Source organism: Delphinus delphis, chromosome 9 (assembly GCF_949987515.2).
Source record: "Delphinus delphis chromosome 9, mDelDel1.2, whole genome shotgun sequence".
NCBI classification, from domain to species: Eukaryota; Metazoa; Chordata; class Mammalia; order Artiodactyla; family Delphinidae; genus Delphinus; species Delphinus delphis.
In genome coordinates, this window is record NC_082691.1 from 93,471,310 (window position 1) to 93,496,502 (window position 25,193).

The 25,193-nt window shown below is 37.3% G+C and overlaps 1 protein-coding gene across 1 annotated transcript in view; it reads right to left on the bottom strand.

Moving 5' to 3' along the window:
• KDM7A (lysine demethylase 7A) overlaps positions 1–25,193 on the bottom strand; it is a 75,682-nt gene that overhangs the window by 31,295 nt on the left and 19,194 nt on the right. Inside the window, exons 2-4 of the mRNA XM_060020994.1 lie at positions 9,241–9,326; positions 3,744–3,861; positions 450–610 (exon numbers count right to left, since the gene is read on the bottom strand). Coding sequence (XP_059876977.1) covers positions 450–610; positions 3,744–3,861; positions 9,241–9,326 — 365 coding nt within the window. The remainder of the gene's footprint in view (positions 1–449; positions 611–3,743; positions 3,862–9,240; positions 9,327–25,193) is intronic.

Below are 25,193 nucleotides of genomic sequence, written 5' to 3' on the forward strand. Positions count from 1 at the left end.
CTCACTGTTGTGGACTCTCCCGTTGCGGAGCACAGGCTCCGGACGCGCAGGCTCAGCAGCCATGGCTCACGGGCCCAGCCGCTCTGCGGCGTGTGGGATCTTCCCGGACCGGGGCACGAACCCGTGTCCCCTGCATCGGCAGGCGGACTCTCAACCACTGCGCCACCAGGGAAGCCCGTATCAGTAAATTTGATGACAACAACAACAACAAAAGCAGTAGGATGAGGCGGAGTAAATAAAAATATGCAAAATGTTTTTTTTGTCTTTCTGAATGTAAGTCTGCTGAGAAAAAAATAGTTTTCAACATAGGTAATACTGAATTTCACTTTTCCTGACCCAGAAACGGAAGTAAAGTAACATCTCTTCATTCAACTTTTAGTATTTTTAGGGTAATACCAATTTCACTTTTACCATGTTTTCCCAAGTAATTAAAGGAATCAAGTTCGTACCTACATAACGTTCCACGTCCATAACAGAAAAAGTAGGTGGAGGGAGCCTGAGTCCTAGATCATCTAATTTGGGGACCATAATAGGGACTTCAAATCCATGTTTCTCCAGGTATCTTTGTGTCAGCTGGCTGCCATGCATCTTTACAATGATTTCATCGGCACTAAGGAAAGCATAAGAGTAACATGTCATCTCTGTTGATAAGTTCAGTTAAGAAAGATAATCTGGTAATGGGTTAATTCATATACTATATTATTATCTACATCAGTGGTTCTCAACCTATCATACCTAATTCTCCTTTTTATAACAAATGTTTTATAAAGCCCCTTTTAGTATTCTAAAGTAAAAGTCATAGATAATTACTTCAATCTACATATAATTGGAAAAATATATATGTATTATATAAAATGCCTTAACTATAACAAGAGAAAAAACAAATTAGTTTCCAGCAAAATACGTATTTCAATATGTAAATGTTCAGGTAAACAACACTAGAAAATATAACAGAATAATAGGATGCTTACAATCGATTGTAACGAGTGGTTGGATTTAAAAGTAACAAGATCAGAAGCCACTCAACACAAGCTGCATAGAAAACCAGAAGAGCAAAAGGGAGGGGGTACAGTAGAATAAAAGCTGGTTAGGATAAGTAAAAACAGACCAGATTTTATCTGGCTATAAAAGTCTACACAAATATTTGTTAGGCATTGCAAAGTCTCACCGGACACAGAACAATTCACGTTGTCCTACACACTGGGGGATGACTAGCATCTGTGGTCCCTACTCTTTGAGACAATGTCCAAATGCCCCAACTGAGAACTCCTGGTTTCAAAGATCTGCTATCACCAGTATTTAATAAATTTTAACACGCAGTCACCTTAAGCCACTAAAAAGGGTTGCTGAACCTCCAGCTGCCCTCTTTGATGATTAACACATTCTAGGCATTACACTTAAGTGTGGTTTGTCCCTTTTCACTATCCCCTATCTAACCACAAATCAAAGATCTCTTTAAATGGGGATATTCTAGATTTTATCTTCCAACTGCTCACAGAATGCAGCTGCTATACATTCAAAGTTAAGTGCAACACTTGCATCATAGATTAAACACAACAGTTTCCATTTATACAGTCAGATCTTAACAGTCTTGATGTCATCTGTAGCCTAGGTGTCAAGGAGAAGACAGGAGAAACTGGGTCTGTGAATTACTGAGCTCAGGTCTTCCCACCTTCTCAATAACAGAAGGTCAGTTTAAGGCCTAAAAAAATCAAGACAGACTTTTCTTGGATAGTCTTGTAAGTGGAGGGCTCAGAGCTCCTTCACCTGACTCACTGAGTTCTGTACTGCCTTTTATTTTCCCCATAAGCATCCACAAGTGTTCCTTCTTCCCCAACCTCTGAGAATTTAACAATTCCTTAAACTCCAACCTAAGGGAGAATCTTAAGTCACTTGTACTCCTCCATCTTAAATGTCTGGTGCTTTACCTCCCCCCATTGATCAAAAATATGTAGATACAAGTGCTTAAAAATACAGGCACATCATTACTTACAAGAGGAAAAAACTGGACACAAACTAAACATACACCATAGTGGGATGGTTAAGTAAATTACGGGATATATATACATACACACAACACACACACACACACAATTGCATACTACACAGCAGTTAAGGAGTGAGGTAAATTTGTGTATACATACAGAAAGATACCTATTAAACATAACAGTAAAAAAAGCAAGTTGCACAACATATGCATAATGTAACCCCATTTTATTTTTTAAAATTAGATGTATATATACATCCATACACCTATACATATAAATGTTTTAAAAGTTATCATTTATGTAAAAAAGGGTCTCAAAAGACTTTGTCTTAAAGTGGGGGGGTCGGGGTAGATAGTTGGAGTTCACTTTATTTTATACACTTCTATATTAATCACATTAAGTATGTATAATTTAGTTAATTATTGTCACCCTGCCACGGTTTTAAATGATGTGGAGGTTTATGGAGTTACATTAAATAAAACCAAAGGCCTTTAACTAGTGGTGAGTACAGTGTGGACACTTGTGACCGCCTCTGGAACCTGCTCACATCTGTGTTTAATACTTCGGCCGAGAAGCCACGGGAATCACTGGGCCAGGACTTTTAACACTACACTTTTGGGTTACAAACCTATTTTAAAAAACGAAAGCTAAGGCTCCTCTCCCTGAAAAATTCACATTCACATGTCAACATGTCAACTGTTTACACAATTTTAGGAAACTCACAAGCCTCTCTGAAGCCAGCCCATAGAGCCTGGCTGAAAACTCTGGCCCTGGGCTCCAAATCAATCAATGAAAATAAACAGACATTTCTCCAATGACTTTGAAACTCATAAAGGAGAATATCTGAGAATAAGGCCTTTAATATCACAAAAATCACATGGCGATCACTGTGTTTCATTTTTTTTTTTTCTGCCAGTACGTGAGGGAGCCAACAGTAGCTGCTTATCATTTATGTTTCTGTTTAAGGGAGGGGAACGGCCAGGTATCCTAAAGACTATGACAAAATAGGAAGAGTTTTATAGTTACATGATCTGAAATAATTCCATAATAGGCTGCAGGTGATATTGTGATTGAAATTTAAATTGTGCTTCCCCTTTTTAACAAGCCTGGATATGATCTCGTGTAAAAAGCCTATTAAGCATTATCACTTTAAATAGATGTCAGGCAGCGAGTAGGAAATGATCTAAATTAGCATGGTTAAATGCTGTATAATGCTTTTGACATTTGTTCTTTGAGCCACAGATAACTCAAATACTTTCCATTATCTTTAAAAAAAAAAAAAAAGCCTAGTCCTGTTGCCACCAGAGGCTAAGCAATGGTTGTGGGGACTTCTGGCAGACGTAGGGTGGAGGCAGATAGGAAAATAACATAAGAAAAAAAGCAGAGTATGAAAACAGGTGTAAAAGAGGTGAAGGAGAAAGAGAAGCAGCAGCTGCACAACATAAGGAACGAAGCACGGGAATAAGTGCCTTAGATCAGTGTCTTTCAAACTTTTTGGACTGAGACCTACAGTTAAATACATTTTTACCCAGTAATCCAGTACACATGCACATAACAAAGTTTCCATGAAACTATGCTTATTTACTCCTATTACTTGCAATGTACCAATATTTTTATTGTTTTATTTTCAAAAAGTAAAAAACTGATTAAGAATAATAATGGCTTGCAACCTGAAGTATGAACACGCTACTTTAGATAATGTCACCTTATTGGGTAACATTCTTAAATGTTCTTTGGTCATAACAGGTTTCCTACCTTGGGAAGACTCGAGAACGTAATTCCTTCACAAAAGTTCTAGTTCCAGCCTGCACTGGTTTGGAACCATCATCAATTTCTGTGTAGTCGTGCCTGTGCCAGTTCCTCCTCTTTTTCACTGGATTTTTAGAAGATTAAAAAAAGAAAGCATTTTTGTAACTGGTGGTACTACGTACTTTCTATAATCAATTATAGTCTATATAATCAGAAACAACAATGGTCGAGTACAATAATACTCACATTTTTTAATACATTTCTAAGGCTGAAGAAGTAAAATTTAATGCTGCAATTATAGGCAATTAACTGTGGGTTTTAAAAATTCTTTTTATTTCAAAAATGATTTTAAAATTAAATCAACAAATTCAAATTAGCAGATTGAGCCTTTTATAATATCCACATTTACACATATAAAATCTCACAATTATTTAAAATCATGATTTTCACCAGAACATTAGGTCACGATACGATTTTTATGGATCATCCACATCATCCCCTCAGGACAGGGCCTTTGATCCCACAGCAGAAATCTATTTCAACAGCACAGTTCCCTTCTCTGTTATGTCAGGATTTATTCCCAAAATAAGCATGGTTACACTGACACAGAGAATAGCAGGTGACTGCGTCAGAGCGAAAAGAGGACAATTAAGATGACAGAATAAATAACCTCTGGTCAGATCTAACACTCAGGTCCCGTGATTCTACAGCTCTGGGAGGCTACAATCTTTTTTTTTTTTTAATTTATTTTTCATTTATTTATTTTTGGCTGCATTGGGTCTTTGTTGCTGTGTGTGGGCTTTCTCTAGCTGCAGCGAGCGGGGGCCACTCTTCGTTGCGGTGTGCAGGCTTCTCATTGCGGTGGTTTCTCCTGTTGCAGGGCACGGGCTCTAGGCGCGCAGGCTTCAGTAGTTGTGGCTTGAGGGCTCTAGAGCGCAGGCTCAGTAGTTGTGGCGCATAGGCTTAGTTGCTCCGCGGCATGTGGGATCCTCCGGGACCAGGGCTCGAATCCGTGTCCCCCGTACTGGCAGGCAGATTCTTAACCACTGCGCCACCAGGGAAGCCCCAGAGGCTACAATCTTGAATAAGCACAGCAACCAAAATCAGGACACTTGGCTTTGACTCCTAGTTTAGTCATAACTTGCTCTGCAACCTCGGGCAAATCTCTTTAACGTGTCTGGGTCCAGTTTCCTCAATGTGGAAATGAAGGGAATGAGTACAGTTTTTCAGACTGTGTTGAGGAACCCTTAATAAAAGGGAAGATGGAGAAGAGGTTGAGGTAGGAGCTCTGGACCTCATTCCTCTTTCCCCCAGAGGGGCACCACCTACATGTCTTTTGTGTGGTATCAATGTAAGATTTCAGTTTTACTGTTTTTTTTTCTTTTAAGTTTGAAAATCACTTTTAAGCCTAAAACCTCCATGATTCTGGGAAATGTACTGATGTCTATAACTTACTTAGAATGAATCAAAAAATAAGGTGGATAGACAGTGGGATCGTTACACAGACAGATATGAGATAAAGCAAGTAATATAAAATGTTAATAGTGGAATCTAGATGGTGGGTTTAGAGGTACTTGCTGTAAAATTCTTTCAACTTTTCCTGTATGTTTGAAGATTTTCATAATAAAACCTTGGGGGAAGGACACAACTCTATGAGTCTAAGTTATTTCAAATCCTTCACCTTACAAAGATCATAATAATAAAATAATGCTGGATCCTCATATGGATAAGAAGTCACACTAAATAATCAATAGGGGTGGAAATCAGGCTTATTCATATCTAAGAGTCTAAAACAAGATTCTCAAGTAATTTATGGCGTCAGACCCCCAAGATGGAAGAGAGTAAATCCTGTTTTTTAAAAATGTCACGGAAAAACTGACAATCATTAAGCAACCTTCCTAGAAAATACCATTAAGGTGTCCTTTGTGTGTTACTATTTTTTTTTTCTCACTTAAAATCAATTCTAAAATTCAAGGGTATTTCATTCCAGGCTTTTTTTTTCCTACAAATATATAGACATAACCCCATTTTATTTTCAACTGGGATCATAATGTTTATCCTGCTTACCTTCCTTATCGTGGGCATTTTCTCCTTATTAAATATTCAAGAACAATTTAAAGGCAGCCTAGAATTTTAAGATGTAAATGTAGGCGCATCTTTAAATAAAGATGAAATTAATATTTATATACATAAATCTGTTTCTTGCTATATATTGCAAACCTGCCTCCAGAAAAGTGGTAACTCACTCACATTCTTACCAATATATATGAGCAGCCTATTTGAAAAGCCCCAGGTCAACAGTGGGAGGGAGGGAGGGAAAAAGAGGGAGAAAGAACAGACTGCCTACTTGAAAATAAACAATGATGTTACACTGTTTTAATTTTCATTTTGGCGGAACAGATTAGAATTCAAACAGATTTGGGCTTGGACAGCTATGGGTTCAAACTCCAGCTCTGCCAAACAGCTACATGAGAGACCTAGTAAGATAATTTTTCTCACATCAAGGTGTTACAAATATCAAAGGAGATAACATAGGTCTAGTTTTTCTTAGCATAGTGCCTGGGGCAACCAATATGCTGCCAATTACTTCTCTTTTCTTTTAAATGTGCTGACTTGCAGGATTTTAACAGAAGGCTACACTGTCCTGTTGGGCCAACATCCTTAACACATAAAAGCAGTCGCTGCAAGAGCTGACTGAATTTCTTAAAGGAAGGAGGCCAGTGAAAGAACATTTTAATAGTGGTCATAGGGAATGGACAGAGAATTTTGAGTTTAGAGTGCATGTGCCTGAGGAGCACTGAGAATATGTGTTTAAGTATCGGGCTGGTTTTTTTGACACTGGACCTCGAACAGAGTTCTTAATTCCCATTAAGAAGGTAAAGTCTAAATTCACCATATTTATGGATATTAGACTGTCTCAATGGTATCTGTAGTAAGGATTCCTGGGGATCTCTCAAAGAAACAGGAAATCGTTGGTGGCAAGCAGAAGAGGCTTAAGACCAAAAGGTATGACCCAAATTAGGGGCGAGGGTGAGGGGTGAGGAGCAGTGGAGCCTTAAATCAAGATAAAACAGATTCCTGGATCTTGGGCATTTTCCTAAAGGGTACTTAGAGTTGGACTTTTGCCCAGAAGACAGCCAATGCCTGATCTTATGTTATTCAAGAAGAGAAGCATATGTAGGGGCAAGTAACAGTCAAGTTTCCCTCTGAAGTGTTGTTATTCAAAGTGCAGGTCATGATCCATTATGGGTTGTGAAATCAATTTAGTGAGCATGACAAGCTTTTAAAAAAATTAAATCATATAGGAAAAAAGAAAATAGAGTGCATTACATTTAGTAGTGTTTTCTTTTTTTTAATTTTTTTTTTTACGTGGACCACTTTTAAAGTTTTTATTGAATTTGTTACAATATTGCTTCTGTTTATGCTTTGGTTTTTTGGTTGTGAGGCATGTGGGATCTTAGCTCCCCGACCAGGGATCGAACCCACACCCCCTGCATTGGAAGGTGAAGTCTTAACCACTGGACCGCCAGGGAAGTCCCTGCAACAGTGTTTTAAACACACATTATTCTGATTCATAGTAACCCCTTTAACATTTCATGGAAATTAAATTCAAATTATTTCATTTTGGGGTTATTTACTTAAATTCTAAATTCTGTTTCCCTTCTTGACATAACAACCCAGTATTATTTATTTCCTCAAAGAATTACACTTGGTCAATAATTACTTCAAGTTATATACTACATACTTCAGTGCTACACAAAATAAGAACCTTTAAAAACATTTATATTAACAAATTAGTCAATTACACGTGTAACAATTCTACCAATTTGCTAACCTCAAATTTTATACTGCGTAACTAACAAAAAGGATAATCTGTATTTTACAAAAAAATATTTTAATACATTCATAGAGCTTAATTTGTTAGATCTCTTAGAAAGAAACTGATAAATTATTAATATTTCTAACAAAACAGATAAGCAGTCAGTTGCTCCTAAGTCTCTTTTGAAAAGATCACTTGCCCATAACCTCAGGACAAAATTTCTATTTTAAAAAAATATTAGGAAAAAGGCTGCATTCAAAATAAAGAGGTTGTATAGGCTACCTACATCTGACCCAAGCGTGTATCAAGGTATGTTCGGGAAAAGCTCAGTTCTAAAATGACTAAGTCTACAGTTTTTCTCTTTAATTTTATGAACACAAAAAAGCTAGCATGCAGTCTAAATTTTTAAGAAAAGAAATAGTTACAATCCAAAGTCTTTAAAATCTCTACTCTCATATTTGTACAACAATTAATATTCCCATCTATTCCTCTAAAGCATCTGTAAAAGGCTAACAATAATATCGTTTTGTATGTGTTGTTGGTGTACTCCAGAGGACACGTGAGCTTCCCTGCCCATGCCCTCACGCCTCAAGAAGAGTGCAGGCAAAGACTTGGTCTGGCCTCTGCCTTCCGTGGGACGGGGACTGTGGGGAAGTTGCTTCCATCACAGAGGATAGCTGGGCAGGACTCTAGGCCATACGCAACAGCATGACCTAATTCGGACAACAGGAGTAGTACTTTAGCATATCGGTGCCCTAATTTTCTCCTAGAAGTATAATGCACGTGTGTGCATTCAAGTCTTATCCTATACTGTTCACTGTCGCAAATAGTACTGGAAGATTTTTTCTTCTTCTTCCAGTTTTACTGAGATATAATTGACATACAGCCCTGAATAAGTTTAAGTTATACAGCATAACGATCTGACTGACACACATCATGAAATGATGACCACAGTAAGTTTAGTGAACATCCATCATTTCGTGTAGATACAATAAGTGAAATAGGAAAAAAAAATTTTTTCCTGTGATGAGAACTCTTAGGAGCCACTTTCTTAACAACTTTCATAAAGAACATACAGCAGTGTTAATCGTATTTAACATGTTGTACATCCCTAGTACTTATTTATCTTATAACTGGAAGTTTGTACCTTTTGACCATCTTCATCAAATCCTCTCCCCCATCCCTGCTTCTGGTAACCATAAATCTGACCTCGTTTTCTATGAGTCTGTTTATTTGTCTTTGAAACATAAATGACCAACAACACTGTGTTAGTTCCTAGCACACAACATACTGATTCAATATTTCTATACACTTCAGAATGATCACTACGATAAGTCTAGTTACCATTCTTTTTTTTTGTAATTTATAGAGATAAAAACAGCCAGAATCAGAAAAATTTTACTTTATTGCACTTCGCAAATTGAAAGCTTTGAAAATATGTATTTGAGTTTGGGGGCTTTGCACTGGCAATTAAGAAGGATAGTATTTTTTTCACTTAATGTTTTGACTTGTTAAATAAGTTATTTAATAATTCAAAGAAAAACTGTATTCTCAACATCTTCAGAAAAATCTTCCTTATAGTTCTTGGTGGGTATAATATAACTAGTCAGAGTATCATTAAAGTATTGTCATGTACATATTAAGTTCTAAAGTTCAATTTTTATTTAAGCTTCTAGTACTTACTCAAGGAGGAACCATGTAGAACTGCACAGTTGGGACAGTGATATAGGTCAATGTCAACAGCATGATGTTCTTCTACTCCAACACAGCTAAGATAAAGAAAAATAAAGCCAATGTGTAAATAAGGTGAAGATTTTCACTTAACTATAACAGATTGGTTAGAATTTAGCTGAGAAATGTACAACCTCACCAATAAACTTTGTAAAGTACAGAAACACATGCAAGAATAAATTTAATTCTCTTCCTTACATACTTGCTGAATAATTGTGGGGTTGAATATGTGGGAAGTGATTCACTACTAGCAGCAGTAGAGACAGCAGAAGTAACATAATTATAAACCATAAAACCCTCAAACCATTATGTAAATACTACCTGTTATGGACTAAATGTTTGTGTCCCTCCAAAATTCACATGCTGAAGCTGTACACTCCTGTGTGACTGTATTTGTAGATAGGGCCTCTAAGAAGGAAGTAATTAAGGTTAAATGAGGTCCTAAGGATTGGAGCCTTAATCCAATAGGATTAGTGTCCCTACATGAAGAGACACCACAGAGCTCACATACCCTCTCTCTCTCCTCTCTTCTCTCTTCCTCTCCTTCTCTCCTCCCTGAGCAGACTAAAACACCACTTAACTTTAAAATATGACTGTCATCAGCAGAGGTGATTAGTAAATTTGGGTAACATCACTGACATGGTGAGAGCACTGAGTCTTAACAGTTCTGCTTTAGGTCTCATATCCCTAATTAACCAGTTAAATTAGTTTGAGGCACTGTATCTGGAATACTCCATATCATGGAGTATACAGCAGCAGCACTTAAATAAAAATAAAGTTTAAGGGGACCACCTAAGAACTGATAAAACTACATAGTGACATCTTGAAAACAGGAGTAGTTCACCAACGAAAGACCACAGCAGCTTTGCTCACTTCCCAAGTAACTTATTAGGGTAAAAATTTATACATGTTTGGACTCCCAAAAAGTTTCAGAACAAAAACACAACCACAACTAGGACTTGAAAAAGAACCAAAGCAGACCTAACACAGAATTTTGGGGCATCAGTTGACAGGTGTAACAGTGGAAGAGAAAATTAGTGAAATGGATGACAGGCTTATCATTCAGAATGTAGCAGAGAGAATAAGATGGTGGGAAATACAAACAAGACTGTAAGAACCATGAAGGATAAAATGAAAAAATGTATAACATACATTTAACCACAGCCTCAGAAGGTAAAGAGAGAATAGGGGTAGAAGCAATATTATGAGCTAACAGTTAAAAATTTGCAGAAATAATGAAAGACACTGATCTCCAGATTTAAGAAACCCAACATATCCCAAGCAGGATGAATAAAAAGTCTACATCTAATCACATCATAGTAAAACTGCAGAAAAACAAAGTCAGAAAATTTCAAAGCCATAAGAAGAAAAAAGCACAGATTACTTGCAAGGATGAGAGACTTCTCAAAGCAATAATGGAAACTGGAACACATTAGAATATCTTACATGTGCTTAAAGAAAATATCTGCTAACCTAAAATATTGACCAAGCATTCAACATTCAGTTAAAATGTGTTTCGGGGGGGGGGGGGTAAGTAATTGTACAACCAAAAACTGAGAGTTCACCTCCAGCCAATCAACAGTAAAGAAAATGCCAACAGATGTACTTCTGGCAGAAGGAAGATGATCACAGAGAGGTCTGGGATGCAAGAAAAAATGGAAAAGCTAAGAAAAGTAGAGTAATAAATATGTGGGTAAACTTATACAAACACTGACTACATAAAACAAATAATGTCATGTGAGGTTTAAATATATATACAAAGAGCTAAAACACATGACAATAGCAGCATTTGAGTCAGGAGAGGACAAATGGAGTTACAGGGTCCCGAGGCACTTATACGAGAAGGAAAGAGAAGGTAATGATTACTGTTAGACTTCAATAATAATGAGTTGAGGACCCCTATTATAATTTCTTGGGAGACAACTAAAAGAACAGAAACAGAGAGCATAGCTCCCAAACTAGTTGGGGGCAGAGGGTGATCAAAAAGAGGAGGGGAGGAAAAAGAGAAAAAAAACCAAAAAGACTAAAATAAGGTATAAATTCAAATATATCAGTAATTATATTGTATGCAAATGGACTAAATGCTTAAGTTAAAAGACAGATTATATGGCTGGACTTAAACAATACAAGTTGCTGGTTATAAGAGACATAAAACAAGGATACATTAAGACTGAAAGTAATAGGATGGGCAAATAAATACCACAAAAATAGTGATCAAAAGAAAGTACAGCTATATTAAGCAACACAGAATCTAAAGCAAAAAATATGAGATAAACATGTTCACTTCATAATGACAAAAATTTCAATTCACCAGGAGGACAAAACAGTAGTGGAGATTTTGACAATTCTCTCAGTATCTGATAGAATAAACAGGTAAAACAAAAATCTATGAAATATACAAGATTTGAACTGCAGGATTAAAAAAATATGGCCTAAAGAACATTTATAGAATCCTACACCCAACATCCATAGAACACACATTTCTTCTGAAGCACACATGGACCATTCATAACAAGTGATCATACACTGGGCCACAATCAAATTTGAAGGTCTGAAATCAGAAATTCTCTGGCCACAGTTCAAGATAGAAAGCAATGACAAAAAGTTAACTAGAAAATCTTCATGTGTTTAGAAATTAAGAAATAATATTCTAAATAACCTGAGTCAAAAGATGAATCATAATAAAGGCTAAAATTAATGAATTAATAAACATCTACCTCAAAAAAGTTACAGAAAGAATGGCAAAATAAACCTTAAAAATACAGACAGAAGGAAAACCAAAAGAACAGAACTGATGACGCGGAAAACAAACATACAATAGAGCACTGAAGCCAAAAACCGATTCCTTGAAAAGACTTGTAAACCTCTAGAAAGCTCAAGAAAAATGAGATAAAACATAAGTAAACAATGGTAGGAATGAAAAGAGAGAGAAAACTATAGATTCTATACATGCTAAATGCAAAAGAGGGTATTATGAACAATTTTATGCTAAAAGATTAAAAAATATAGATAAGTCAGGCAAACCTGGGTCACAAAGAAAAAAAATATTTGAATAGTCCTAAAATTGTTACTTATATTAAAAATTATCCCCCCCTCCAAAAAAAAAAAAAAAAATCCCAGGCCCAGATGGCCTCACAAGCAAGTTCTAGCAAATATTAAAGGAATAAATAATTCCAATATTATATAAAATTTGCACCAGCAAGTAGGAAAAAAAGACTTACTTTCTAACTCATTTTATGATAGCATGACCTTGATACTAAAACTTGGAAAGGATGATACAAGAAAGGAAAATTATAAGTCACTCTCATTTATGAGCAAAGATGCAAATAGCAAGTTTGGTCTATCTCTGGAATGCAAGGTGGTTTTAACACTAAAAAATTTAATCTATGAAGTTTGCTACATTAACAGATTAAAATAAAAAACCATATGACCATTTAAAAAGAAGCAGGACAAGTATTTGATAAAATTCAACATTTATTTATGATTAAAAAGCAAACAAAACCCCTTAGAAAATTAAGACTACAAGGATACTTCCAAAATCTGGTAAAGGGTACTTATAAAACTATGCAAATAACATGAGAGCAGTCTCTTTGAGATAAGAGCAAGACAAGAATGCCTGATGCTACCACATCTAATGAAACTTATCCTGGTGCAGTAAAATAAGAAAAAGAACTAAAAGGTATAGAGATTGGAAAAGCAAAAGCAAAGCTGCTACTGCAAATGCTGTGGTTACACATGTAGAAAATGAATCTGTGGATAAATTACAAAAATCAATAAAAAGAAAGGTGGCAAGATACAATACCAGCACATAAAAAGTAATTGTACATCCATATACCAACATTATAAAGCTAAAAAATGAAATAAAACACCATGCACAACTGCAGAAAAAATGTCAAGTATGCTGGAATTTAACAAAAACTATGCAAAGACCCCTTTAAGGAGAATTATAACACATTATTAAGAGACTTTAAAGAAGACCTAAATAAATGGAGATATACATCATGATCATGGATTTGAAGTGTAATATGTAAAGATATTAATTCTCCTCAAATTGATTTATAGATTCAATCTAATCCCAGTCAAAATCTGTAGAACTTGACAGGCTGATTGTAAAACTGATATGGAAACATAAAGAGCCAAGGATACACAAGGCATTCTTGGGGGGGGCGGGGGGAAAGAAAAAAGCAAACTCTCTACCAGGTATCAAGACATATTTTAAAGTTGTAGGAATGAAGGTAATACAAAACTGATGCAAGAGCCCCCAAACAGACCCAGGCATATGTGGACACTTGTACAGCAAGGACAGACTTTTCTGTAGGAGGTCCTGAGACACCATTTATGTATCTGTATGGGGAAAAAATGAAATTAGACACCTATCTCACAACATAAAAATTTATTCCAAAATAGATTAGAAACACACATGAAAACACACGTAAGAGGAAAACTACAAAGGTTGTATAACATAAAATCAAAATATCTTTATGACTTTGTGGTAGGAAGTGTTGTCTTAATCAAAACATAAAATGTACTATCCATAAGGGGAAAAACTGGTAACTTTAATTATACTAAAATATATAGTTCATTAAACTATAAAGAATGAAAGGATAAGCCAGAGTGGGAGAAGACTTTACAATAGAGATAACCACCAAAGGAATTATACCCACAGTATAATAAACTCCTACAAATCAATAGGAAAGGGGAGGGGAGAAGGGGGGAGGGGAGGGAAGGGGAGGGGAGAAGAGGGGAGGGGAGGGGAGAGGAGGGGAGGGGAGGGAAAGGAAAGGAGGAAAGAAAGAAGGAAAGAAAGAACCCAGTAAAAAAAAAATGAACAAAAGATGTAACTAGGCACACAATAAAAGGAAATACAAGTGACTGATACACACATGAAAATATACGTAACCTCATAAATAACTGGAGGAATGCAAACTAAAACCACAATATGCTCACCATATTGACTAAAACTAAAAAGTCTACTGATAACCAAATGTTGAAGATGATGTGGAGCAATGGAAACTCATATACCACTGGCTGGAGTAAATTTGGCACAGCCATTATGGAAAACAATTTTGTAAAAGAACTGAAGAATCCTATATTCTATGACCAAGCGATTCCTCTTTTAGGTACATGTACCTTAGAGAAACTCATGCACGTGTGCACAAGGACACTATACAGGAAAGGTTACAGAATCATTATTTCTAATAGTCCATTAACAGTAAAATGTATAAACTACAGTATATTCTCACAATGGAATTCTGCATAATAAAAATGAAAGAACTATAGACCCATGCAATAACTGAATGAATTATATGAATGTCAATATTATGTTAAAAAAAAAAGACAAGAATATATACAATGTATTCTATTTATTCATAAAGTTTAAAGCCAGGCAAAGCTGAAGTACAGTGTTTAGGGATTAAACTATAAAGAAAAGCAGAGATAGATCGTAACAGTAGGATCACAGATTCCTCTAGGGAGTTGTGATCTGGAAAGGATTGCGGGAAGGTGTCTGGATCCTGGGTGGTTGTTATTACAAGGGTATATGTTTTATAATCATTCATTAAGTTATATATTTATGTTTTAGACACTTTTCTGTGTTCTTTCACATTAAAATACTTTTAAGGATAAAATTCTATCTACAATAATATAAAAAGATTAAGCAAACAAAAACCTTGAATTAATCTAACAACTGAAGCAAAATATCAAAAACAATGTATCTTAAAGATCTGTGGATACCCCAAAATAAACCTGTTCTCATTTGAGGACTCCAGTACAATTGCTTCCATAAAGTCTTTGGGAGTCTGAGTAGAGTATGATGCCATCAAGACAAAAAAAAAAAAAAAAAAAAAGTCAAAACCAGTTGTCAAAAATAACATATTTCCATTTGAATATTCAATCCGTGTAACTGAATCAAGTACTTGCAATTTATTTCTATAGAACGGAAATTTCTTTGGTTTTATCTGTCCAATTTAGATATACTTCATTTATTTCCACAGAAAGCAAAGGTGAATATGCTAACTGTTTAGAAAGTTTTTTTAACTGAAAAACTATCAATTTCCAATCCAATAAAATAAACCTTATGCAAAATTTTTTACTTATTTATGTACAACCTACTGGGTCCAATCATTGGATAGTGTATTCACACTTCCCAATTTCAAAACTTACTTACAAAGCTACAGTAATCAAGACAGTATGGTACTGATATACAGATCAATGGAACAGAATTGAGAGTCCAGAAATAAACCCTTACCATTTAGGATCAACTGATTTTCAACAAGGGGTGCCAAGATCATCCAATAGGGAATAGTCTTTTCAACAACAGTACTGAGACAAATACATGCAAAAGAATGCAGTTGGACCCCCACCACACACCATATATAAAAATTAACTCAAATGGATCATATATGTAAATGTAAGACCTAAAATTATAAAACTTCTCAAATAAAGCATAGGAGTAAATCTTCATGGCCTTGAATCAGAAAATGGTTTCTTAGATCCAGCACCAAAAGCACGAGGGACAAAAGAAAAATAGATGAATTGGATGTCACCACTACAATCTGAAGGCTTCTGTTTTCTCAGCTTAGTTTAGTGCGAGATAATCAGCCGAGTCTGGAAAGTGGTAGAGCAGTGTGAGGAAAGGAAATACAAAATAGTTGATCTGAGGAATGAAGACCAAGAAACAGTAACACTGCTAGGTAGCACTGAGCTCTGTGATAATGAATTCCAAGTGAAATCATCTCTGCACAGCTGTGTGATTGTGTTCGTTTTCTTAGCAATGTTCAACCATGTGGTGCAGGCCCAGAGGAGGAGCTTGGGTCCATCGAGAGTTGGGGTTTTGCAGGCAAAGACTAGAAAGGGAGTTGAGGATATTTACCAGGGAGATAATATAATGATGAACCATGAAAGCGAAACTGGACAAAAGGGGCATGAATACAGAAAAAGGTAGTGAAAGATGGTGAGATGGTCTTAGGGGGTCTCAATATGTTCTCAGCACTGACTCAGTGGAAAGCCTTGAACAACCGATCTGTAAGAGGCAGAGATGATGCTCAAAGAGTGGGATGTTCAGAATTTAAAGTTTCTGAAGTAGTGTAGTCTATGACAGTGATAAGGTACAAGTGTAATTACAGCAGGTTGCTAAAATGGAGCAAAGAAAAGGGTCACTGGAGGTAAGTGAGAAGGTATCTCTACATTCAGTGAAACAATTCCAAACCACACTTCCCTGATTTTGGTGCTACTCCGACCAGAACAGAAACTCAAGACCACAGAAGCCAACTTGACACTTCTAGAAACTCGTGGTTTGTCTCGTCATACCTTGACTATGGCCACATTCCTTATGCTTAAAAAGTGATGGTTACACCAAAAGAATTATTGAGAAAAAATTGTTGGATATATCCTGGAAAACCTAAACCAGCATACATCATGAACTAACGTATGAATATCTAAGATACATATATAAGGGTGATTCCCATAAAGCTTAGGGAAGAAAGAGAAGACAGGGACATTCCAATTAATTAAGGACACTTCAGCAAAACTTGGCTAATGATCCTCAAAGACCCACGGTTCCTCTCTCCAGCTTCTGCTCTTCACTTCCACACTCACCCTCTATACTCTCTTTTACTAAAATGTCAGTGATATCTTCAGGTTTTGACCATTTCTAATCAACTGGCAAAACATTTATAGCTTACATTTATCAAAATTTTTCAGAACTTAATGGTAAATTTGGTAAATTAATAAAAAACAGTACATCTGATAAATCAGTAAATCTTAAAAACAATCCTTTATATTAATCATTAATCCTTTATATTAAAATATAATTTTAAAAATCAAATTAAACATAAAAATTAAATGCCCCTAGACCAAGAAGGTTATTTCAGATCTTTGGACGGCACTAAAAGGAACTACTACATACATTTCAGTTTCTCTCTCAAAGGGAGGGATAACTTCTCCCATCCCTCAGCCCCCGTTAAAAGAATTCTAGAGTCACTGTAGCTTTAACAGATATGTTAAGAGCAAATGCAGTAGGACACATAAAATGCAGAACTCTGAAAGCAAACTTTCTAAGAATAACTTTCAAATCCCCTTTAGTCTCTCACTCCATTTAGTTCTCTTATAAAACTTTCCTTCATATACAAATCGTTCCATTTTTTCCTAATGGCAAAATGTTCAATGTTTATTAGACCATTGGGAGTGTGTGTGTGTATATGTGGGGGGGGGCGTTTCCTATAGGGGTGACAATCTGACCTTTTCTGAATAGCTTCCATCTATAGAAGAACAGCCTCCTTGCCATTTGGTGAGTGTGACAGTGACAACTTTAGCACTTTCTATTGTCTTAATCTTCTGAAATTGTTGCTTAGCTGGCTTCTTTTTTTTTTTTTTTTTGACACTTAACGAGAACAGAATTGAATTAATGACTAACCAGAATTCCCTGGGATCTGCCAAACATTCTCTTTTTTCCGCTTGGATAATGCTCCCATTTATATTCCCTCCTCTTGGTGTTAGAAGAGTAGGTGGCCAAATTCTTTAAGATCTGCCTGCCAGTGGACTTCATTAGATATTCCTCTTGCTTCAAATGTTCTCCCCATTCCACACCAAGGAACCTTACACTACCTAGGCTTCAAAGCTCAACACAAATTCCTCCTCCTTGGTGAAACATCACTGGATCACCCCATATAAAGTCCTGCAACATTTTATTCACACACATTTCCACTCACTGATGTCTAATATTGAGCTATTTTACACACCCTATTTCCTGAGTTGAGCTCAAGACTTCTCTCAGGACCACTTACAGTGCCCTCTCAACATGATGATCCCAGTAAATTTCTGTTGATTATTAACTGTGCTGAAAACTTATTTTAAAATTGACCCGTTGTGGTAAAGTTATAAGCAGCTTAAAAAAAAAAAAGTGTTCTGCTTGAATTTTTTAAGAATTTGGTATGGGAACTAAAGGCAACACAGTTGGCAAAAAAGGGAAAGATCTTTCAATGTATGAATTAGTAGATTTCTCATCTTTCCTTAGATGGTAGTAGGATGTAGCAATGAAATTCATTCATTTAAAATTGTGCTTCAGTGCAAGTTTTCGCCTGTGTTTCAAAAGTTCATCTTTCTACCCAAAGGCGATTTTTATGACTTCTTCATAGAGGACTGAGTCATCCATTGTGCAACCCTCAAAGCCTCACACTAATACCATCAAAGAGGATGCGGAGTGGCCTTTGAGATGCATTAACACCAGGAATATAGAGGGTGGTTTATAACCTGCTCTTCATATTGCCTTTCATATCATAACTCTGGGGTCAGCTGAGGCCTTGGGACAACTGTAAGTCAGGCAAGGACTGCCCAGTCTAGTTTCACGCCACCAGAAAAACAGGTGTCAACTGGCTCCAGTGGGATGCATAGATTTTTGGTTTGGGGACTTCCCTGGTGGTGCAGTCAGTGGTTAGGAATCCGCCTGCCAATGCAGGGGACACAGGTTCGAGCCCTGGTCCAGGAAGATCCCACATGCCACGGAGCAACTAAGCCCGTGTGCCACAACTATTGAGCCTGTGCTCTAGAGCCCGCAAACTACAACTACTGAGCCCGCGTGCCACAACTACTGAAGCCCATGTGCCTGGAGCCTGTGCTCCGCAACAAGAGAAGCCACCGCAATGAGAAGTCCACGCACCGCAATGAAGAGTAGCCCCCGCTCGCCGCAACTACAGAAAGCCCGCGTGCAGCAACAAAGACCCAATGCAGCCAAAAATAGGTAAGTAAAATAAATAAATTAAAAAAAAAAAAAAGAAAGACTTGGTTTGATTTCTAGCTCCAGTAGTTTTGACTTTGAGCAACTTCCTTAATTCCTCTGAGCAGGAGTTCTCCTAGGATTAAAAAGGACAATGTATGTAAATTTATAAAGCATATGGCTTAGCATATAGTAAGAAATAGTAGAGTAAATATTATTAAGTAATGAACAGTAACCATTAATATTATTATGCTTCTATTAGGTACCAATCATAGCTTATACAGCTCTGGGCTTATTACCTATGAGGTTGGAGCCCACGCAGGAAATCTGGCTTTATGACTAGGCTTAATATTTTTTTCTTCAGTGATGCCTCTTCAGAACACAATTAGACACTCAAATGGCCATTCTTTAAGGGAAAAAGAAGAGAATTCCTTTTCAATTTTTAATTCCTTTTTGATGGTTGAGTTCTCTGGAGTCAGTCTACCTATGTTAAAATCCTGGGCTACTACCTATATGTGCCTTTGGGTAACTTTCTCTGTCTGTTTTTGGTCTCATCTGAAAGGATGGAGATAATGACAGTATCTCCCTCAAAGTTAAGAAAATTAATTAAGTTAACAAACATAAAACGTTCAGAATTGAAACTGCAGAACAATTGTTTTGGTGGTCCAAAAATCTTACTTTGCTAACCGGTATTAGCTTAATAGGTTGATATTCCTGCTAGAAGTACTAGGATGCCAACAGGCATTTCCACTTTTAAATTGCATTTTATGCAGTGTTTTAACCCTAAGATACTCTATTATCAATTATCAGCTAAAGCAAAAATTTATAATTTGCACATATGAAATATTTTCACTGACAATCAACCTGGTAGTTTTTTATTAAACCTGTGGTTTAATAAAAAAAAAACCCAACTTCTGTTATTCTCTTGCTGACATGTAAAACTCTTTTCAAAAAATTAAGTGCTTTTCTTTACAAGTTGGGTATAGCATTGAAGATTTTATTTTTTGACACATTAAAGCTATTTACTGGCATATAATATGCTTAACTATATTTAATAAGGATTTTGAATGAAGTGCATACTCTGAACCAAATTCCTTTGGTTCATAATAATCTCAGAAAATTAGAGTTTTTCTACCTCTAATAGCCAGCTCATGCTTCCAACTGTCCTAGGGCTTCCTGAATTATTTCCAACCAGCTGACTCAGAACATCTATGTTAATAAGGGTGAGGGAGGACGACAATATAAAAAGGAAATGAACAAAGAACATGAAAGGAAAATAAGAGGGACTGAAGAACCAAGAGGTAAGCTCACTGATACAAAATGTACCCCTTAAAAAAGCTGAAAATCCTGTTGACATGCTTCTAATAAAATTTGTGCCAAGATGAATGTGTGAAACATATACATCAAATATAATTTACATGCTGAACATTATACTACTTGCCTCTAGAGCACAGAAAACATGCTTGTTCTTGTCACTGTCTATCTGACACCTGAGTACACAGGGTAGGCAATGTAAATGGTAAATGGATTAAAGTATCTTTACAAATAAGCATAAACAAACTATTATCTCAGGAAGGTAATAATTTCTACTAGGATGCCCTAAAGAAAGAAAAGCTGCTTTAAATTTCTGAAATATCCAAAAAGCTAAGTAGATTTGCTTTTCACCACCTTGTGGTCGTTCCACTAGCTCTTCAATCTCTCAAACTAATACTCTCTTACTCCTCTTTAGGAATCTACTTTCTGCCGGTGCGGCTATGCCTGAAGTATGCCAACAGTGACTAAGGAACGCTATAGTGCAAGTGGTGCCCAGCACATCTGCTGTTTCATGAAGACGGACTACATTTCTACTTATAAGCAGTGAAACAGCAAATAAATGCCAACCCAAAATGAATATTATGTGAGAATTTAATAAGAACTTTGTAAATCATCTTAGGGGAGAAAAATCTTGCCATGATGATAAAGGATAAACAGTAGCAATCACATAAACGTTTGCTTGGAAATGTTAAGTTAATAAAGGAAGGAATTAAAAACTGTGCCATCATTATGTACATTACCGCCTTCTTTTTTTTTTTTTTTTTTGGCTGTGTTGGGTCTTCGTTGCTGTGCGCGAGCTTTCTCTAGTTGCGGTGAGCGGGGGCTACTCTTCATTGTGGTGCATGTCCTTTTCATTGTTGTGGCTTCTCCTGTGGAGCACGAGCTGTAGGCGCGTGGGCTCAGTGGTTGTGGCTCGTGGGCTCTAGAGCGCAGGCTCAGCGGCCATGGCTCACGGGCCCAGCCGCTCCGCGGCATGTGGGATCTTCCCGGACAAGGGCTCGAACCCGTGTCCCCTGTATTGGCAGGCAGATTCTTAACCACTGCACCACCAGGTAAGTCCCCGCTCACAGAATATTTACAGACGGAAAGCAGAAATTCCAAGCACATTAGGGAGGCATTAGTTTGGGCTACTATCCTGGCTGTAAATACCCTATTATACCCAAAATTAAATATGAATTTTGCAAATATAAAGGGGTAGAAAATGGACGTGAGGAGGAAAAAATAAATAATGGGTGACTTTTTCTTTCGAGATCTCAGTTTGAAATATCCATTTTTTTTTTTTGCGGTACGCGGGCCTCTTACTGTTGTGGCCTCTCCCGTTGCGGGGCACAGGCTCTGAACGCGCAGGCTCAGCGGCGCAGCCGCTTCGCGGCATGTGGGATCTTCCCGGACCGGGGCACGAACCCATGTCCCCTGCATCGGCAGGCGGACTCTCAAACTACTGTGCCACCAGGGAAGCCCCTAAAATATCCATACTTTTTGCCAATGTAAAAGGATACATTATTCCTGAATGTTCAAGTTTAGTTGCAGGTATATAATCCCATTGTGCAAAAAAGATCTCTGTTCATTACAGATTTATATATTATGCCCATTTATTCTGTTCTCCTTTCTTGTAGCTTCTAAGTGTCCTTATGTTAGCTTGATTTTCCAAGTAGGGTATCTACTAAAAGAATATATAGATTAAATAGATAAGTAGAAATAGATTTTTTAAAAGATAAACCAATAGCCATCATGTATTTTCATTTCAACCCAGCTGACCGTTTTAATTCCCATTGTGAGCATGGCAAGGAAAGCTATATTTTCCAGGGTCTAATGACACCTACAGAAGATTTAATATATGCATGGTTAAGAGATCACACCCTGGGATAAAAGACAACAGGAAGTCATAAACTTCTATATTGAGGACACTTAGTGATGAGTCAACTACAAAGGACAGGAGTCAACTCAAGCCGATCTAGTTGCCTAATAACCTTTCTCCTCTTGTAAACAGTCTTCAGTGCCCAAACCTAAGGGGAGAGACTACATTCTGAGTGAAGCCAAGAGAAAGGATTCATCTTAGAGAACTTTCTGTTGGGACAAAAACTAAGGTTTCTAAGGGGGACTACTTAACACCCTTAGCAGGCTTCTTCATTCTCAATGAAGGATGAGTTAAGAGTAGAGGTTTGGATCATGGAAAGCCTGACATAATCCTTAACAAACATCCCTACATGAAGATTTCAAAGAACTTCAACAAAATTACAAATCAGAAGTACCCATCAAAAGCAAAACGGGTAGGGGCTTCCCTGGTGGCGTAGTGGTTGAGAGTCTGCCTGCTGATGCAGCGGACACGGGTTCGTGCCCCGGTCCGGGAAGATCCCACATGCCGTGGAGCGGCTGGGCTCATGAGCCATGGCCGCTGAGCCTGCGCGTCCGGAGCCTGTGCTCCGCAACAGAAGAGGCCCACGTACCGCAAAAAAAAAAAAAAAAAAAAAAAAGCAAAACGGGTAGTGCTGAGTTGTCCAGAAAAGGTCAACAGCAAACACTGGACCATCCTATTTCAAAACATACAGTAAGGGCAAAGTGTTAAGTGTGTAATACGTAGGGGTTTTTACCTATTAGATCCATTCAGAAGATAACATCATTATAGGTTCCTCAAGGTTCACTTTGTAATTCTTCTTTATTTCCACTAGAGGTCAGATGACAAATGATTGGCAAATACAAGAAAAATACAGGTAGTCCTTGCTTTGCATGGTAGTGTGGGAGCATAAAAATAATTATGCAAGTTGAAACTATGCAAAGCTATCTTCGTAATCAATGGGAAAATTACAGTTGTCCCCTGAGCTTCAATAATGTTTGTTAAAACATTTAAAACTCTCTTACTGTTGGTTATAATGTATGGAGAAATGAAAAATTCCTAAAACATTTACTTAGTACACTGTAATTTAAACCATTATGCTCTTAAGGTTGCCTTCACTAAGTGCTCCTGGCTGCATATCAAGAATCTCTCAAATGGTGGCAGTGTCAACATTCCTACCATCAGTTACTCATTTTATTATTTCATTTATGCTCAATTTAAATTTCACTTCCAGAAACATCACTGTTTGTTCTTTGCTGGACTTTCATCTTTATTGACCACTTCCCTCTTGTGATTACCCAGCTCTGTAGTACGTCACGTTTATGAATGGGAAACAAGGAAGCAGTACAACAACACCCTTTCCTGTCTGTGTGTGAGCTGAAGAACAGATGCCCAGCTGTTGTGGACACACTGACTTGCTGACCTGCATACTGAAGGGCTAGCAGCAAAATCTATACTTTATTTGCACAGTTACTATATCATGATGATCAAAATTTGAATCGTGTCATGGCGGACTAGTATTTAACTAAACCATGGCGATAGAGCGATATAATGAGAAATATATATTTGGTCTTCATCCCTGGCTCCTGGCGCAAGAGCACCTAAAACCCTGGTAAGTTCCCGAGTGACGGAGGAGTGTCTTTTGTTATTCATAACAAGCCCCTTTCAACCACACCTGAGTTTATGCTAATACGGTGGCTCTGGGTGGGTCCCTGGATAGCTTCAGTATGGCTGAGTTTACCAGAGGAGCCAACCAGGATTAGAGAGTGAGAACTTTCAGCCCCACCCCCCAACCTCCAAGAAGGGGAGAGAAGCTGGGAATTAAGTTAATCACCAATGGTCAATGCTTTAATCAATCGTGCCTACACAGTGGCGCCTCCATAAGAACTCTACCCAAAGGGGTTCAGAGTCCTTTGGTGTTGGTGAGTGCATTCACGTGCCAGAATAGCGGTGCATCCCAAACTCCAAAGGGACAGACGCATGTGGGACCCTTCAGGACCTCACCCTATGTACCTCTTCATCTGGCTCTTCATTTATAACCTTTATAATATCCTTCCTAATAAACTGGTAATAGCAAGTAAAGTCTTCCCTGGGTTCTGTGAGCCACTAGAGCAAACTATCAAACCTAAAGAGGGGGTCGTGGAAACCCCCAATTTGTAGCCAAGTCAGACAGAAATTTATGTAACCCAGGAATCCAGCATTTGCAATTGGTGTCTGAAGTAGGGGGGCAGATTTGTTGGACTGAGCCCTTAACCTGTGGGGTCTACACTAACTCCAGGTTATTACTGTCAGAGTTGAATTAAACTGTAGGATACCCAGTTGGTGTCTGTAGAGAACTGGAGAACTGCTGGGTGTAGAAAACCCACACATTTGGTATCAGAAGTGTTATAAGTAGAGAAACAGTTTTCCTTTGTAGGGTGACCGAAATCTGTGAGAATCAGAAAGGACAAAGTGCGGACTGCGTACACAGCGTTCTCTAAAAGAGCATTTCTTAAACTATCCCACAGGAGTTAAGGGTACACACACAAAGATTCCATAGTCAAATAAGCCTGGGAGATGCTGGGCTAAGATCAAATCACTTTACTTACCAGCAAGACTTCTTGGAGAATTCAACAAATTGATGTGCACTTTGCACTTACCAGATGGGGATCTAGATGGGGGCTACTACTTCCCACCTTAGGAATGTGTTATAGAAGTTAATTTTCAGACTCACCAGCTGTGAAGAATTTACTATAAATGTAATGTTTTATAACTATAATTGTTACAATTTAAATTCACAAACTTTTTTTTAATTTACAATTTTACAACTGGTACAAAGTACCAGCACATTAAGTGTTTTGTGAAACCACTCCCTTAACAACAAAGGATACCCAATTAGTGACAGCATTACCAAGCGTTTACAGCACACATTATCGGAAAGCACCTGAGCAAAAAGAGTCAATAATCGATAACACACTAAAACGTTTTAAAACTATCGTTTCAAACTGAAGAGAAACTTACCAAGATGTTTGTCCCAGATTTCCCTTATCACAATATAATCAACAA